Source organism: Vulpes vulpes, unplaced genomic scaffold, assembly GCF_048418805.1.
Source record: "Vulpes vulpes isolate BD-2025 unplaced genomic scaffold, VulVul3 u000000664, whole genome shotgun sequence".
NCBI lineage: Eukaryota > Metazoa > Chordata > Mammalia > Carnivora > Canidae > Vulpes > Vulpes vulpes.
Window position 1 is genome coordinate 182,676 of NW_027325791.1, and position 17,488 is coordinate 200,163.

The 17,488-nt window shown below is 40.6% G+C and overlaps 1 protein-coding gene across 1 annotated transcript in view; it reads right to left on the reverse strand.

The window, feature by feature from the left end:
• Positions 1-17,488, reverse strand: part of LOC112912636 (solute carrier family 13 member 1) — a 106,717-nt gene that overhangs the window by 64,111 nt on the left and 25,118 nt on the right. The window contains 4 exon segments of the mRNA XM_072745606.1: positions 11,645-11,693; positions 11,775-11,832; positions 12,374-12,561; positions 14,641-14,777. Of these exon segments, the coding sequence (XP_072601707.1) occupies positions 11,645-11,693; positions 11,775-11,832; positions 12,374-12,561; positions 14,641-14,777 (432 nt within the window).

Consider the following 17,488-nt stretch of genomic DNA (forward strand, 5'->3'; position numbering starts at 1 on the left):
TTTGGCTCAAGGCATGATCCTGGGGTCCTGGGATCGAGTCCTGCATCAGGCTCCCCTCCTGTTTTTCCCTCTTCCTATGTCTCTTCCTCTCTCTCTCTCTCTCTCTCTCTCTCTGTGTGTGTGTGTGTGAGTCTCATGAATAAATAAATATAAATAAATTCTAAAAAAAAGAAAAGGGCAGGTCTGAACAGACATTTTCCCAAAGAAAACTTACAAATGGCCAATAGGCACATGAAAAGATGCTCCATATCATTAATTATCAGGGAAATACAAATCAAAACCACAATGAGCTATCACCTCATACCTTTTAGTATAACTATTATCAAAAAGACAAGAAATAATAAGTGTTGGTGAGGATGTGGAGAAGAAGGAACCCTTGTGCACTGACAGTGGGAACGTAAATTGGTGCAGCCACTATGGAAACCAGTATTCAAGATCCTCAAAAAATTAAAATAGAACTACAACATGACATAGCAATTCTACTTTGGGGTATTTATCAAAAGAAAATGAAAACACTAACTCAAAAAGAAATATTATGCTTGTGTTCATTGCAACATTATTTGCCACAGCAATGATATGGGAACAACCTAAGTGTCCATTGGTGGGTAAATGGATAAAGAAATTGTGGTAAATGTACACAGTGGACTATTACTCAGCCACAAAAAAATGAACAAAATCTTGCCATTTGTGACAACCAGATGGAGATCAAGGGCATTGTGCTAACTGAAATAGGTCAGAGAAAGACAAATACATGATCTCTCTCACAAGTAGAATCTTTAAAAAAAAAAAAAACCACAAATACAAAAACACACAAAAGAACAAGCTCATAGATGCAGAGAACAGATTAGTAGTTGCTGGAGGCAGCGGGTCAGATAAATATGTGAAGAGGGTGTAAATTTATTAAAAAATTAAAATTAAAAAAATTAAAATTAAAAAAAGGAGTGTACAAGACAGCATATCGTATGCTACATTTGTTTGTAAAAAAAAAAGCAAAAATAAAACAACATATCTATGTTATGAGAAATAAAAGGATATTCATATTCCATGAATGCAATTCCTTTGTTTTCCTCTGAATATATTAATGATAGTTTCCTTTCCTGTGTTTTCCTTCTTCTTGCATAGTCCCTGTTTCCTGCAGCTTTCTGCTTTCTTTTTGCTTCTTTGGAACTTTCATGCCCGAGGTTTTCTTCAGCTATCCAGGACCTTCTCACTGTTTGCTTATATTTGAGACCCTGAAAAGCTGTCTGGAAGCTCTGTACCCCTGCTTTGGGAGTTGTTGACTGTGGGCTTCGCTGCAGTACCTCTGACTGGGCCTCTTCTTTCTCTGAGAAAATCCAATTGTATATATTTTCACCTTTTCTTTTCTTTTTTTTATTTTCACCTTTCCTTTATGCTGATTATATTCCCCAGGAGAGGATCTCCTGACGTCCTGCCTGCTGACACCTGGAAGGGACAGGCCTGGATCCTGGAACTAGTGGAGTAGAAGCAAGGTTTCCCCCATTCTGCAGGTAAACTGCCTCTCAAAGCCCCCCCCCCCTTCATCGTGAAACCCTCTGTGACCTGAACTGTGCCTGATTCTCCTTACTCTCTGCTTTACTGGTCTGAAGAGGACACTGGTGTTTGGTGGAAGAGAAGCAGTTGCATCTGTGTAGAGTTGAGGAAAAATCTGGGAATTCATCTGTTTTCATAAGCAGTTTTTTACCCCTGATTTTCAACATTTTAAAAACTTTGAAGGCTGCTGCTATGTAACCTGGATTGTTCATTGCCTCTCCTCACTGTTGATTTAGGATTCCACTTTTATGAGATAACTGAGTCATTTCATATCCATCCTTTTACTTTCCAGCTTCCAAAATGATTTTGCTGTCATCTCTTCTCTTGACATTTACATAATCATGACTTATGACTTAAAAGGTCTATTTGTTCCTGTTTTAATGGAGATTTAGGAGATACTGAAGGTAAATGGGTGTATTCAATCTAGCATCTTACTGGAAGATGCAACCTTTCTCTTACATTAAAAAATAGATTAATCTTAACTAATAATCATTGCACGGACTGACCTCCATTCATGGTCTATATGTCAGTGGGTGATATAGGGAAAGATGGGGGGAGGAAAAGCTCAATAGTGTGAGGAGCGATTGACAGCGGGGCCCTATCTCCCTCTTTGCTCTCAGCATATTGAGTTTACATGTGCTTGGTTAAGTGAATAACAGTTACACTTTCTAGTTTTAATTAAAACAGCCCTCTCATAACGTGCATGTGGCTTTAAATGATTTCTATAGGAAATTATTCATGTAAAGAAAGCCCAGAATAAAGATAATACATAAGTGAACGGCAAGAAAATAGGAGGAGAGACCCTTCTCCTACTGTTGATATGAACTCATCATGAAGCTCTGGTAAGAATCTAGTCTGTAATAACCTGAAAAACTCAGAGCAGTTGGTAACAAAACTGAAGTTATCAATAAGACTCCTGGAAATATGATTTATATACACTGTAGTTAATAACGAATTATGCTGCATATTGTGAATTGGAATATTAGTTTACATAGTAATAGTATGATGAATAGAAAGGTCTTTAAAATTAAACACTTAAGACCTGAGGACTCTTTATAAAAATTCTATTTTTTCAGCAATATCAAAAATCATAATTAAATCAAAGATTTATTTTATAAAATGCTATTATCCTATATGTTAAATATTTAGAAGCTTCCTTTGTAATTTATTTGTGAATATCCAAAAATAAATATGTATTAGAAAAAAATCTTTTTCTTTCTATAGCAGTAAAAATGACTGACATAATATATAATAAATAATATAGTATTTTTCTTTTCCACAGCATGACAAATCAGATTTCCTGTTAAATAAAATGTTTAAAAAGCACGTTAAAAATGTATCTCAAAACTATGCAAAAATAGGGAATTTGCCTTGACCCTAAATCAAGTGAAAGTGGGAATCTTAAGTGAGTAACTAGGCAGCTTTTTGATCTGAGAATCTCAATCTTTTTTTTTCCAGAAAGAGCTGGATATGGCAGATAATGCCTAAGGCCCATCATCTATGAGGAACCCTACAGGAAAATACACATAAAGCTGGTGTCCTCTGCAAAAGTTGACAATAAGGAAATCTCATGCTGACTTACAGGAAAACAAAATGTAGCCTAAAAACTCCTAATCATGAGCATTTTTAGCCTAAATTAGTGTTACCTGTCTGTTAAAATAAAAACAATAATATAAAAGCTCTTCTAGGAAGCTGCAACTCAAGACTTAAGGAATTTCCAGAGAAGTCTCAAGGAAACCTACTATTTCAATACTTACATAGCTCAATATCTCAAAAGCAAACAATCCAGTTAAAAAAAAGGGCAGAACACATGAATAGATATTTTTCCAAAGAAGACATCCAGATGGCCAACAGACACATGGAAAGGTGCTCCACATCCCTCATCATCAGGGAAATGCAAATCAATACCACAAGGAGACACCACCTCACAGCCCTCAGAAGGGCTAAAATTAACACAGGAAACAATAGATGTCAGTGAAGATGTGGAGAAAGGGAAACCCTGTCGCACTGTGGGTGGGGATGAAAACTGGTATAGCCACTGCGGAGAGCAGTGGCGGGGGCGGGGGGGGGGCTCAAAGAGTTAGAAATAGAGCTACCCTGTGATTCAGCAATTGTACTACTGGGTATTTACCTAAAGGATACAAACATACTGATTCAAAGGCGCACCTGCACCCCGATGTTTACAGCAGCATTATCAGCAAGAGCCAAATTACACAAAGAGCCCAATGTCCATCAACTGATGAATGGATAAAGAAGATATGACATACGTATATGTGTGTGTGTGTGTGTGTGTGTGTGAATATTAGCAAAAAAAATGATATCTTGTCATTTGCAACAACATAGATAGATCTAAAGGGTATAATGCTAAGTGAAATAAGTCAGAGAAAGACAAATATTATACAATTTTACTCATACAGGGAACTTAAGAAACAAGACAAATGAACAAAGAAAAAAAAAAGACAAACCAAAAAATAATCTTAACCATAGAGAACAAGTTAGTTGTTACTATAGGGGAGGTGGGCAGAGGGATGGGCGAAATAGGTAAAATAGGTGACGGGAGCTAAGAATACACTGGTCATGATGAGCACTGACTAATATAGAGAACTGTTGAATCACTGTGTGGTACACCTGAGACTAATATAACACTGTATGTTAACTATATTGGAATGAAAATAAGTACCAAAAAAAAAAAGAAAAAGAAAAAGAAAGAAAGAAAGAAAGAAAGAAAGAAAGAAAGAAAGAAAAAAGCAAGCAAGCTGGCATTGCTTCATTAGCATCAGACAAATAAACTCTAAGACCCCAAAACATCGGGGCACTGAAAAATGGTAAAAGCATTAATTAACCAGGAATATATAAACATTCTAAACTGGTAGGGACACAATAACATAATCTAAATAAGTCCAAAGTATATAGAAACCAAAATTGACAGAACTAGCAGGAGAAATAGTCATATCCATAACCTAGAGGGAGATTTTTAACAAAACAGTTTCATTAACTGCTGGGTTAAGTAGACAAAAAATCAGGTCACAGACAATTTGAAAAACAACCAGCAAACTTGATTTAACAGACTTTTGGAAAATATTCCTCCCAGTAAGTTGAGAGTATACAATTCTTTTTAAGCACGACGAGACATTTATCACAATTGACCATGTGCTAGCCCATAAATCTGCCTCAACAAGAACTGATGTCATATAAACAATTTCTGAGCACAGTAAAATGAAGTCAGAAATAAAAACAGAAGAACAAAAAGTATCACAAAAGTCTCATTTATTTCAGATTTTAAAATGCACTTCTAAGCAACTCATGAAGGGAAGAATCTAGTATAACAGAAATCTAGAAGATACAAAGAACTGAAAAATATGTGATGGAGCTAAGTTAATGGGAGAAAATTCATCTCCTTAAATCCTTACTTTGGAAGAGAAGAAAAGCTCACGTTTCATAATGTGAATGTCTAATTTAAAAAGTAAAAGAAAAAAAAATAATAAAAAAATAAAAACTAAAAGAGCAGCAGAATGAATGTAAAGATAAAGTAAAACAAAATAATAAAGAGAGGAAATGAATAAATTAGAATACTTATAAAATATGATCAAAGAAACAAAAGTCAGTTCTTTGACAAGACTCGTAAGACTAATAAAACTAATTTTTGAAAGACTATTGAAAAAAAAAGCTTAAAAGATTAAGTAGAAATATTAGCAATGACAAAATCTATAACTAAAAATACTTTAGAAATTAAATTGGTCTTGGTGATATTATAAACACCATATGCTATTAGCCGCAGGACGGAAGGCATACGGATCCTGGAAAAATACAACTCAAGAAGAAATAGAAAATGTAATTAATCCTAAAGCCAGGAAAGTGATAGAGTAACTCCTGGGAGCCTCTGCCTTCTGCGTTCTCCTCTTCCTGTGAGCTGGAGTAGAGGATGGGGAGGGCGAGGGGAGGCAGCGATCTTGCCCCGGGGGGGCGGTTGGTGCTGAGGCCTCGGAGCTGGGAGGCAGAGTCGGGCCCGGTGATGTGGAGCCGCCCTGCCTGCTTACTTCTCTCTCGTTAAGACTCTTGCTATTTGGGGGCTCTGTGGTGATGAAGGGGTAACCAGGACGAGCAGAAACACCGAAAAGAGGACGAGAGAATGATTGTCACGACCCTCCGGCCTGTGTGTCTGGGCGAGGGGACCGGCGAGTGACTGAGCAGAGGAGGCGGAACCAGACAAGGCCCCGAGACTTTTCGGAATTAGTTAAGCTGGGGTGTGAGGTACACCATTTCGTGCATTTTTATATCCTTTAAATTCTTTCTGTTGCGTTTAATAAATGTGTGTCTATTTCACATATTTCATGATCAAGTGCAAAAGCCATTTGGGGACAAAGCAAAATGAATGTTTTCCTGCTTTAGGGAATGCTCTTGGAGGACGCTCGGAAACACGCTGCTGAGGGTGGAGAAGACAAGGTCCCCCGGAGAGCAGACGCGGCCGTGGGAGGCTCCCCCCGGCCCCCCGGCCCACCCTTAGCTCCAGATGCCAGGACCCCCGTTTCGGGGACTCACAGATGGAAGACTCGTGGGACCAAAGCTCTTCTCAGCGGTCGTTTCAACAGCACAACGTTGTGTGGAAACACGCCTGAGCGCAGACACCGAAGGAGCCGGGCCTTTGACCTCGACGACGACCGGGACCACGGGGAGGTCGTGGGCCCGGGCTGCTGCCGGGTCCCCTCTCCTCGTTACAGCGAATGTCAAAAAAATTCTTCACTCAGGAGTGAATTCACCTCACCCGCTTCCGTCCTGAATCGGGAAGTCCTCGGGGTGTGATTCCAGGCGGACCGGGCCGGCTGCTGCCCCACGCGCTCTCCACCGTGGCCGGACGAGCCCAGGCTTCTGCTACACACTGGGGGTGACAGGCGCCCGGGTTCTGGACGGAAATGTGATCTCCCTGTTGGTCTAGGAAGTAAGGGGGCTACGGTTTCTTCTAGAAGCCCCACTTCTCCTCCCAGAGGCCGAGGACGCTGCCCCATCAGGAGAGGCCACAGGGCACACGGGTGCACACGGCCCGCCCTGAGATGACCCGGCTGGCATCCGAGGCCACGCTCGGCCACTGCAGGGGCCCGCACTGCCTGCCCGGCCGGAGGTGCCCAAGCGCAGGCCCCGCACACACGTGCAAGAGCCAAACACGGGAAGTGGGTGAGCACCCAGGTGCTGCCGAAGGATAGGGGTGATCCTCTCACGGCCACACGGACACCCAGCCACCTGGCTGTGACCTGAGACATGTAGACATTACCCCAATCCAGCCAATCAGCACACCCTCCACGTCCCTCTCCGTCCTTCCTTCCTTCCTTCCTTCCTTGTCCTCCTCCTCCTCCTCCTCCTTCTCCTTCTCCTCCTTCTCTTCTTCTTCTTCTCCTTCTTCTCTTCTCTTCTTCTTCTTCTTCTTCTTCTTCTTCTTCTTCTTCTTCTTCTTTTTCTTTCTTTCTTTCTTTCTTTCTTTCTTTCTTTCTTTCTTTCTTTCTCTCTTTCTTTCTTTCGTCAGACATTCAAGCACCATCACCCCACCTAACCAACTTCCACCATACAACACTGCCAAGTATACTTTAACTTTATACGCTTGGAGCTTATCCGTCTTACAGCCACAAGTTTGCACCCCATCCCTCAACCCTTGACAACCACTTCTTTACTCTTTGTTTTTATGAGTTTGACTTTTTATTTTCTTTAGATTCCACATATAAATGCTACTGCACTATATTTGTACTTTGCTGCCTGTCTTCTTTCACTTAGTCGAATGTCCTCAAATTTCATGCATGTTCTTACAAATGGCAGGATTTCCTTCTGTTTCCTTCTGTTCCATAACATTCCACTGAATACGCATAACGCATGTATCCATCCATCCGTCGGTGGACACGTTCTCCGTATTGTAGCTAATGCGAATAATGCTGCAATGAACATACGCGCAGATATCCCTCTGGGATCTTGTTTTCATTTCCTTTGGATCTATACCTAGAAGTGGGATTATCTATTATCATATGGTAATCCCATTTTTAATGTTTTAGTGAACCTCTGTACTGCCTTCTGTGGTGACTGCACCAGTTTACACCACCGAGAGTGCACAGGGCTCCTGTTTCTCCACATCCTTGCCAACACCTGTTATCTACTGTCACTTCGATGCTGCTCTTTCTCTGTCATCATCTCTCTATAAACTACAGGACTTGGCTGGATGAGTGAAAGAAGACACGTAGGTTGTGTCAGGTGAGGACTGACATTGACCTTGCCACCCAATTTCACCCAGCATTGAATTGAAACATAATCAAGGAGGATAAACTCCTGTTTACATTTGATAGACACCAGAAACTCTAGATTTGATATCCCCTAACTTGGCAGAACCAATGACCCTAGCCCATGATATTATGAACCGTGCTTATTACCGTTAATACAGTTCTTTGAATTCTTGGAGAACATTAAACAGTGTCCTTTAACATAATTCGGTTTTCAAAAATAAGGAATTTCACCCCCAAACTAAACACTCAATTAAAAAGCAATATTTAATTTGTTCAAAGAAATTTTTCCTTTGAACTTTTCCATTTAGAGAACTACAAATTATATAAGATGAATGGAAAACAATTATCTTAGACCTTTCATTAAAAGCGAACCGATTCTCCGATTCCTTTCATTTGAAGATGCCTGGAGTTTAGAAATGGAGCTAGTATAAAAATCTGGGATATCTCTTTGAATGATACTGGTGCTTGTGAGGAAGGGAAAAATCTAGCAATTTCATTCTTCTTTTGGTATGTAAAAAAATGGAAATAATATGAGTGATGATGACTGGTCTCTCAGTTTTCTCACTGGAACCTGACAAATATATTTCTCCATGTACTGCCAGTGTCCTTTTAGTATATTCCATTCTTTTTGTCCCTTTTCTTCTCAAAAAAATATTTTAACTTCTTTTGGAGTCATGCAGGATTTACAGGCTAAGTATCTACCCACCACGTTTATTCTGGACACAAGTAGGAAGCTCTGCTAATCTTTGGGTCATGGCCTATGATAAGAACAGAACTTGGCGAGTCGTGGAAAACATCTATGTTTAGATATGCAGCATTGGAAGATGACTATTCTTTAATCAGTTTCTGGAATCTAAGGGACTAGTGACTATCCACCATCTTTAAAACCAACATGTAATCATCACCATCAGCAGCCAAAGTAATGGCAAAAATATCATCATCATCATCATCATCATCATCATCATCATCATCCTCATCATCTACATCAGAAATTTGCAGTTTTATTAACAAGAATTTTAGGGCTGATAAATTTTAGTTCCCAACCCTTGCTTTCTTTCCACCAAAAACGAAACTGATCTCCATAAATAGCCAAGGCAATCCTGAGATAGAAGAACAAAGCTGAAGGTATCCCACTTCCTGGTTTCAAACTATATTACTAAGCTGTATAATCACAATAGTCTGGAATTGGCATAAAAACAGACACACAGACCAATGCAACAGGATTGAGAGCCCAGAAATAAATCCTCACGTATACAGTGAACCCACATGTGTCAAGGAGCCAAGATACCCAGTGAGGACATGTCTCTTCAATGAATGGTGTTGGGAAAATTCAATAACCACGTGCAGAAGAATAACATTGGATTCCTATCTTGTACTCCTCACAAAGATTAACTTAAAATGAATTAAGGACCCCAAACTGTAGAGCTCCTAGAAGAAACCATAGGCACATACTCCTTAACATTGGTCTTGGCAACACTTTTTTAATGTGACACCAAAAGCAGGTAATACTTTCACGTATCTCTAATAAAGAACACTTTTGTAAAGTAAAAAGTCATCCTTTAATTTTTCTTTTACACGAAACTGAATTTTTATACCTTGAGTTCTAGAAAGACCATAGAATCATTGTTTAAAGGCCTTCCTTGCTCTCTTCCCCCAAACTCAGAAGTCAATCCTTATTGCCTATGATGTACCCAAATTGCCTTACTTTTGCCCCCCTGGAGAGTTATTCCTCCTTCTGCGTTCCCCTTCTCAAGCAGTGGCGTCACAGCCTACCTTTACCAAGTTTATTCCAGCAAAGCGTCTTCTCTACGTTTCTCTCTCTTGTCTTCAAAGTCTGATTAATCAAAAAGTCCAGTTAGGTTCACACCCTCTGCCCTTCGAATTGTTGCCATGGTGAGTCTCTCAATGGCAGAACCTACCGTGCTGCTCTCCAGCTTCAGCGATTCCTAAGGTCTCTGAGACAAGCTCTGCGCTGTCGGCTGCCTTCACCAACCGTGTCTAACGCGGCCCGAGCTCTCCAGGCATCTCACTCACCACAACTCAGCCCTGGCACCTGCAGTACAGACGTTTCCTGAAGGAGCCCTGCTCTCTACATACTTGGGTCCTTGAATTCATTGTTTTTTCTAATTAGAATACCTCTTATCTTTCCACTCGTTAGTTAATTAACCAGGATAGGGATCTACTGAGCATCTACCCTGTGTTATGGGACGAAGCGCGCCAGGGGATGAGGTGGTCAACGACGCAGACAAGGCGCCTGCATACACGGAGCCTGCACTCTGCTGCTGAAACGTGCTGTCTCCTCCTGGACTCACGTTCCTTTCGCTCGCACCCCGTCCTGCGATACCCCGATTCAGTGAGTCCCTCCACCTTTGGAAGACTCAGCCGCTGTGCATGCTTTTGTCGTAGGATTTATTTATGTCACACATTTTTTTCTTTCTTTTTTTTTAAGTCCATGTTCCCCACTAGACTCTGAGCTGCTTACAGTAAGGGCCAGGTCTTTTCACCAATGGACCCTCCTAAAATGCCGAGGACAGTGTTAGATGTCAGGTTGATTTGAAGGGGCTTGACCCAAAATTTAGGCATCGTGCCAGAAAAGTGGGTTTCTAAAGTTAACCGTGAGAAAGTTACTGTGTGCAAGGATATTCTTTCTGTTTATGCTTGCCAATTTTCATGATATTTAAAGCTCATTTGTAATGTATTCTTCTGTAATATACCTCACGTACTATTGATTTTCTGTTTTAAAAGAATTATTTCTATTCCTAAAGATGATAATGTTCTCATAAATATATATTCAATACTCATCTTTAAAGCCCCTAACCCTTACACTGTAGCTAATGGCTTAAAACGTATCTTCGTTATTTGTATTCTGTTTACAAAGAAATCATTCTTTCCCTGAAGATTTCTGTAAATAGCAAGAAGGTTTTCTTTCTCCTAGTGAGTCGCAAGTAAATGCATTGTAGTCGAAGGAAGGACCATATGCCCCACTCCATTCCTAATGCCATGGTTACCAGAAAACCATTTCTATGCAGGATTATTTTTCAGTGGTCTCAAGATCTATTGCTCCCAATACAACTTAATATAGGATTTTTATATTGATTTATTGTGGGTGCAATGAATTCTATGCGATAGTTTACAAGAGTCTCCTTCCTTCCTTCAATAGCTAGAATGACTACGACTCCTTCATCTGTTTGACAAGAGCGATTCATAAATTCTGTACTGAATTTTTTACTGGGGACACTAAAGATAACTGGATTGTAATTAGGCAAATAAGAGTTGCTCTAAGTTTATGACCTGAAAGAAATAAGGATAGTTCTAGTGAAAATCAGGCTTTCGGGCTGATAAGATTTTACTAAGAAAATGAGACATTCTGAGACTGGAATTATATTTCTTTAAACTGCATATGCTAACTCCCATCACCATGAACTCAGTGGAAGGAGAAACTAATGATGCTAATCCTCAAACCCAAACATGTTTTCTACCAGAGTGTTGATTTTAGTCTATGTCTGCGAGGACTCATCAAACCATTACACCCGCTTTGACTTAGGCAAGGAAGGAAGTAACAGGTTTTAATGTGCATACATCTCAGGGCGCCCGGGGGGGCTCGGCTGGTTGAGCATCTCGCTCTTGATTTCAACCCAGTCATGATTTCAGGGTCATGAGATCGAGCCCCGGGGATGGACTCCACACTGAGCTTGGATCCTGCTTAGGATTCTCTCTCTTTCTCTCCCCTTCCCTCCTCCCTTTCTAAAAATAAAAGAAAAAATGCATGCACCTCTAATGGCAGGTCTAAGATAATTTCACATATAATTATTTAGAAAGAATCACATTTAAGGTACCTTTTCTGGCTCCGTCTTGCTCGAAACTTTTCCTGCATCATTACCGTATCTGAAAAATAAATTGACCCAGTTTATAATTTTATTAAAATGTAATTTAGAAAATCCTGATCAAAATGTCAATATTCCTTACCCTGGAGCTGGTATTGTCTTCTCATTCCTCTCATTTGTTTCTTGTCCATTAACACTTTCTGCAAAGTAGTAAAGAAAAACAATTTAAAGGGTTATCAGCATGTGCCTGTGTGGGTGTGTAAAGATGCAGGCATTACTAGAAACTGAAAATAAATTCACCTGTACTGACATAACATTCATTTTAATAAAGCATTTTATAAATATAGATATCACCCCACCATTTTTCACTCCACCAGGGCAATTTATCAGAGCCAGAAATAACCACGGCCAAATGTAATAATACTCTTTCCAAATGGAATGTCGGAAGTAACGATTCCCACCATTATGCAGGAAGGTCGATTCTGTCTGAGAATCGGGGCCTACGAGAGGCGGGAGGGAGAGAGCTCCCTCAGGGGCTGGAGGCTCCGACGGGGATTCTCTCTCTATTTCCAGAGCATGTGGATTCAACCATTAGAGGAAGGTAAAATATGCGGCAATGCCGCTCCCTTGCATTAATACTGGGAACTACAGAAAGGAGAGAGTTAAATGCACGTCCTGCTGGTGTGGCCGGTGGAACCCACGCCAGGCCTCTTGAGCTTCTGCTGGGGCGCCATGTGATACCGTCGATCTCCAGTCCATGGTTGGTGGATCCACCGAGAGAGGTCATCTGAGTGGCCTCCACCTCCGCCTGGGCGCTGATGATCTGCTGGGCCACGGCCTCCACGATGGGCATCACCATGGCAGCGGTTGACGTGTTGCTGAGCCACATGGACAGGAAGGCGGTGCTGCTCATGAGCCCCAGCGTCAGCCTGGAACGAGAGGGCTTTTAGGGGGAAGGGCTCTCCAGCGTCCCCGCTCTGTGACTCGACTGGAAGGGACGCTGCTGCTGGGCTGGGGACAGTTTCAAGACACACGTCGGTTCGGGCTCCTCTCAGGTGAGGAACCCGAGGACGGTGGAGCCAGGAGGGGACGGAAGCAGCATTTGGAAGAGGGATGTTCTTATGGGACGAGACTCTCTCACCCCAGGAGAGGGGTCAGTTATGACCAACTGCAAGTCAAACTGAGTGTATGACCGCTTACATGTCACGCCAATATCTGAAGGCCCTTGATGAGTGACACTTACCTTGAAATACTACTTAGATGAAATCAAATCAGTTTTTCAATTTAGGGTCCCTTACTCTTTCTTTGATCTTTTGGTCACATCTCTGTGTATTAGTATGTGTGCCAAGGAGGCACAAGGACAAGCAGAGAAATTAATATTTGTAAATCTACTTTTTACCTTTGCCTGCCCTGGTTCGATATATAGTAGGTGGAGGAGAATGGTTAAAATTGCCAGCTGAAACGCAGTGTCAGAATTTCCTGTAGATTCTATTATTTGTGCTTTCCCGAATTCGACACTCCTGCCTGTGGTCAAGAACTGGATGTGTGACATTGTCTTCTCTTATATATAGAGTAGTTCTTCTCCCTTAAAAATAGCACCCCTCAGATTGTAGGGTTTTAAATCATATTTTTAAGCTTTCAAAATCACACTTGGGGAAAAAATATCCTCTCTTTTGAGTTGGAAATCCCAGAAAATCATTCAGAGGCAGATCTTTCCATATAGAGCCACTTATGAGATTCTGTGACTCCCTTTGTAGGTAGATCTACAAGACAAAGTCTGCACTCCAGGTTTCAACTTCAGATCAAGTGAATGATTTCTACATATAAAACTTTTTAGATACCTGTTTAAACAAGAAATGGTTCTCGATAAAAACTAAACTAGAAATACTTTTAATTTAAGACATTGGCAAGACGTGAAATCTTCCTGTAAAAAAAGATAGCGCGCAGATAAGCCTGCGTGGGGAGAATGCCTTCAAAGCCACGTAGTGGCACAACGGGGAGGACTCTGCTCCGCTGTGCAGCTCACTACCCCGTCCCTTGGGGTCACTGAACAGGTGGTCAAGGAAAAGATACACATGTCTATGGCACCCCAAGGGGCAGGAAACACCATTTCATCTCAAGAATGAAATTCTATTAATACATATATGTCATAAAAATTAAAGTAACGAATATTTTTTTTAAAAATTGGCTCATCTAAGTTATTTTTTGTATTTAACAAAACTGTTTGATTCATAAATGATAAATACAGATGAGGATATATTCTAGGAGGAATTATGCAACATGAATCAATACAATTTTCTTGTTTTCCAAGAAAAATGAGAAGGGAAGAACCACCTAAGGCTTTAGAGCTTAACGCTATGATGCAAGTGTTTATGACACTGGAAAATATTTTTTTTTAGCTCACATCCATGTTCTTAACAAGAGCTAGAATTAAAACTAAAATAGACAATGTAAAGGAAAAAAAAGTATTTCAGCAGGGAAAATCAGTCAACTGAGCGATTTCACACTCTGTAGATGAAATTTCTTAAGTTGGTTGTTTGGTTTCGCAGCGGTTCACTTAAAAAGAAGAATGTTCACCCTGGAATTTTCCTGCACACATCTGCATTTTGTCAGTCACGTCTTTGTCTTTGGTTCTGAACGTCCTCCCTGTGATCAGGGATGCTCTTGAACAAGCCTTGCATGTGAAATCGGCCAAATAAACGAGGTAGGCCTGAAATCTACTCTGAAGTCTCTCCATCCCGTCTGTTGGGGTTCAAGGCTGCTCACTGCGTGTGGAAGGCGCAGGGGTCCTGTGCACTTAGCCCAGCCTCCGTGTAATTAGACCTGGAAGCTCTTGCTGCTATTGTTTCCTCCTACAACACCAGGGCACTTTACATCCCTCTCATATTTGCAGAGGAAAAAAGGCATGAATTACACGGAGATATGAATGACTGCCTGGATGTGCATTACCTACTTAGCTATTTGCTCTGTTTGGAAAGCACACCTGGAACAGTACGGGGAGTACTTACCATGCTGGGTTCACACCCACTGTCATCACCATTCTCAGAGCAATCCTCTTGTGCAAGTTCCATTTTTCTATTGATGTTGCTAGACAGATGACTCCAATTAGCAGTAGGTGAAAGTCTTTGAAATAAGCAGATGCCACCTGAAATTATAAACCCATGATTATTTATTTATTTATTTATTTATTTATTATTTTTTAATAAATTTATTTTTTATTGGTGTTCAATTTGTCAACATACAGAATAACACCCAGTGCTCATTCCGTCAAGTGCCCCCCTCAGTGCCCACCACCCGGTCACCCCCACTCCCCGCCCACCTCCCCTTCCACCACCCCTAGTTCGTTTCCCAGAGTCAGGAGTCTTTCATGTTCTGTCTCCCTTTCTGATATTTATTTATTTATATCGGTAGGAAAATAGTATTGCACAAGAAAGCATTGTCCACTTTGCTCTATTCAAACGTTACTACCTTGATGGAGCTCCTTCCTGCTTCTCGCACGGTTACTATTGGATCTGTGTCTTCCTATTCTGCCCCTTACCATTGTCACAGCTAGTTTTCTGAAGTGTAAATCTAATCACATCATTGTGCTCCTTGTACGCCTTCACTGGACTCCACGTCTTTTAAGACTTTATCCAAATTTCCCACCCAACATGTCTTCTTCTTCTTTTTTTTTTTTAAGATTTTATTTATTTATTCATGAGAGACACACAGAGAGAGGCAGAGACCCAGGCAGAGGGAGAAGCAGGCTCCATGCAGGGAGCCCAACGTCAGACTTGATCCCAGGTCTCCAGGATCACGCCCTGGGCTGAAGGTGGCGCTAAACCGCTGAGCCACCCGGGCTGCCCCCCAACATGTCTCCTAAGATTCTTCATCACCTAGTCCTATCTCACTTTTCCAGCTTAGTCTGTTAGTGCTCGGCCAACTTTTCCTACGTGTGACATTCTCTGGTCACAGAGATGCTCTAACACTTGCCTGTCATTTAACCTGGAATGACTCTCTTCTCTTTGGTGATCCAACATCTTCCTTCACGGATGAACTCAGGCGTCAGTTCTAAGATTCCTTCCCTGACTGTCCTCAACTTGGTTGGATGCTACTTCCTTTTGCCAGAGCACATCTTAATCTATACAGTGATCATTTATTTACTTAGTTATCCCCTTTATTAGACTAGACATATTTTAAAGGCAGAGATGTATCTTCCTAATCATTGAATTTGTGGACTTGGCCCATGCCCGACACACACTGGCACCCAGGAGAGATTGAATTACTAAGTCCCAAGAACTCAAGCTTAGAGGTTATTAGGCGATAAAAACAAGTTAACAGACTGCAGTAAGGCATCATAGGTGGATGGGACATGTTTCTTCAAGGTAGAGTTGAGGCTCAAAGAGTAAGCGACCACCTTTTTCTAGGGGAATTGGCAAAGTCTTCTTAGAGGACCCGATACTCAAGTTGACTCTTAAAAGATGAATAGACATTTGAATTTTTCTCTTCTCATCTCTTTTACAGTTTTGCTCATGAAAATAAGACCCACTCACCCTATTATCACAGTCTGAGAATTCAATGAAAAAAATAAATGCAGAATGACTTCAAAAACACAAAGGAGCAGCAAGCCATTATTAGTAAGTACTTAAACACAGAAGGAAGGCCAGGACCATGAGACATTCTTATTGTGATCTCTTTAGATTATGCTAACAGTTGGCTGACTTGGTCTGTAAAAGGTCAGATAATAAATGTTTTAGACTTTGTGAGCCTTATTGTTTCTATTGCAACTACTCAACTTGTCTTTGTAGCAAAAAAAGCAGCCAAAGAAAATATGTAAATGGATGACCATGGCTTTGTGTGTTTCCAATAAAATTTTATTTTATTTTATTTTATTTTATTTTATTTTATTTTTTTTATTTATTTATGATAGTCACAGAGAGAGAGAGAGAGAGAGAGGCAGAGGAAGAAGCAGGCTCCATGCACCGGGAGCCTGACGTGGGATTCGATCCCGGGTCTCCAGGATCACGCCCTGGGCCAAAGGCAGGCGCCAAACCGCTGCGCCACCCAGGGATCCCTAAAATTTTATTTTAAAAGTTGGGTAGCGGGCTGGATTTGGCCCTCAGATTCATAGTGTGCCAATCTCTTAATAGACTATGTAAACAAAAAATGGCCTCTAGCCCAATTGTCTAAATGAAATCAATTGCAGTTTAAAGAGGAATTTTCACATTCTTTGCTTTTCATTGTATTACCCATTCTTTGGGTTTCATCAGGTTAGTGTATTTGTAGCACATTAGTCACAAGCATATGTGTTTCTTTATAGCCTACAGACATAGGAGGTAATAAGAGAAAATGCTACTGGTTTGAAAAGGCCACTGATATTTTTGAGGCAAAGTAGGCATGTCAAATAAAATTCCTAATGAAATTTGAAATCTATTTTTAAGATCAAGATAGTCCTATTTCTGTCTCAAAATGGGATTTCATAAAAAAAAAATGCAGTTTTGCAATCACAGCACCTGGGTTCTCTCTTGGCTATAAAATGTACCAGTTCACAAGCTTTCTACAAGTCAATATGCTTGCCCATAAAAGTTTAATAATACTGCACATCAAGTTTGTGAATTAAATGAGATTTTTTAGAAAAGCTCTTAGTAATAATGCATATGATTAGAAATAATTCTATTATATCGTATATATTTTGCTGTTTTAAAAAATATTTATTTATGCTTTGTTACTAATTCCAATGGTCAAGTCCCAGTTTTCACATTAATTAACCTATTAGCAGATTTGACACATTTGATCATTGCCTCATCCTTAAAACATTTCTTCACTTGGATTCCAGGATTCCACACTCTCCTGGCCTTCCTCCTACCTCAATAACCT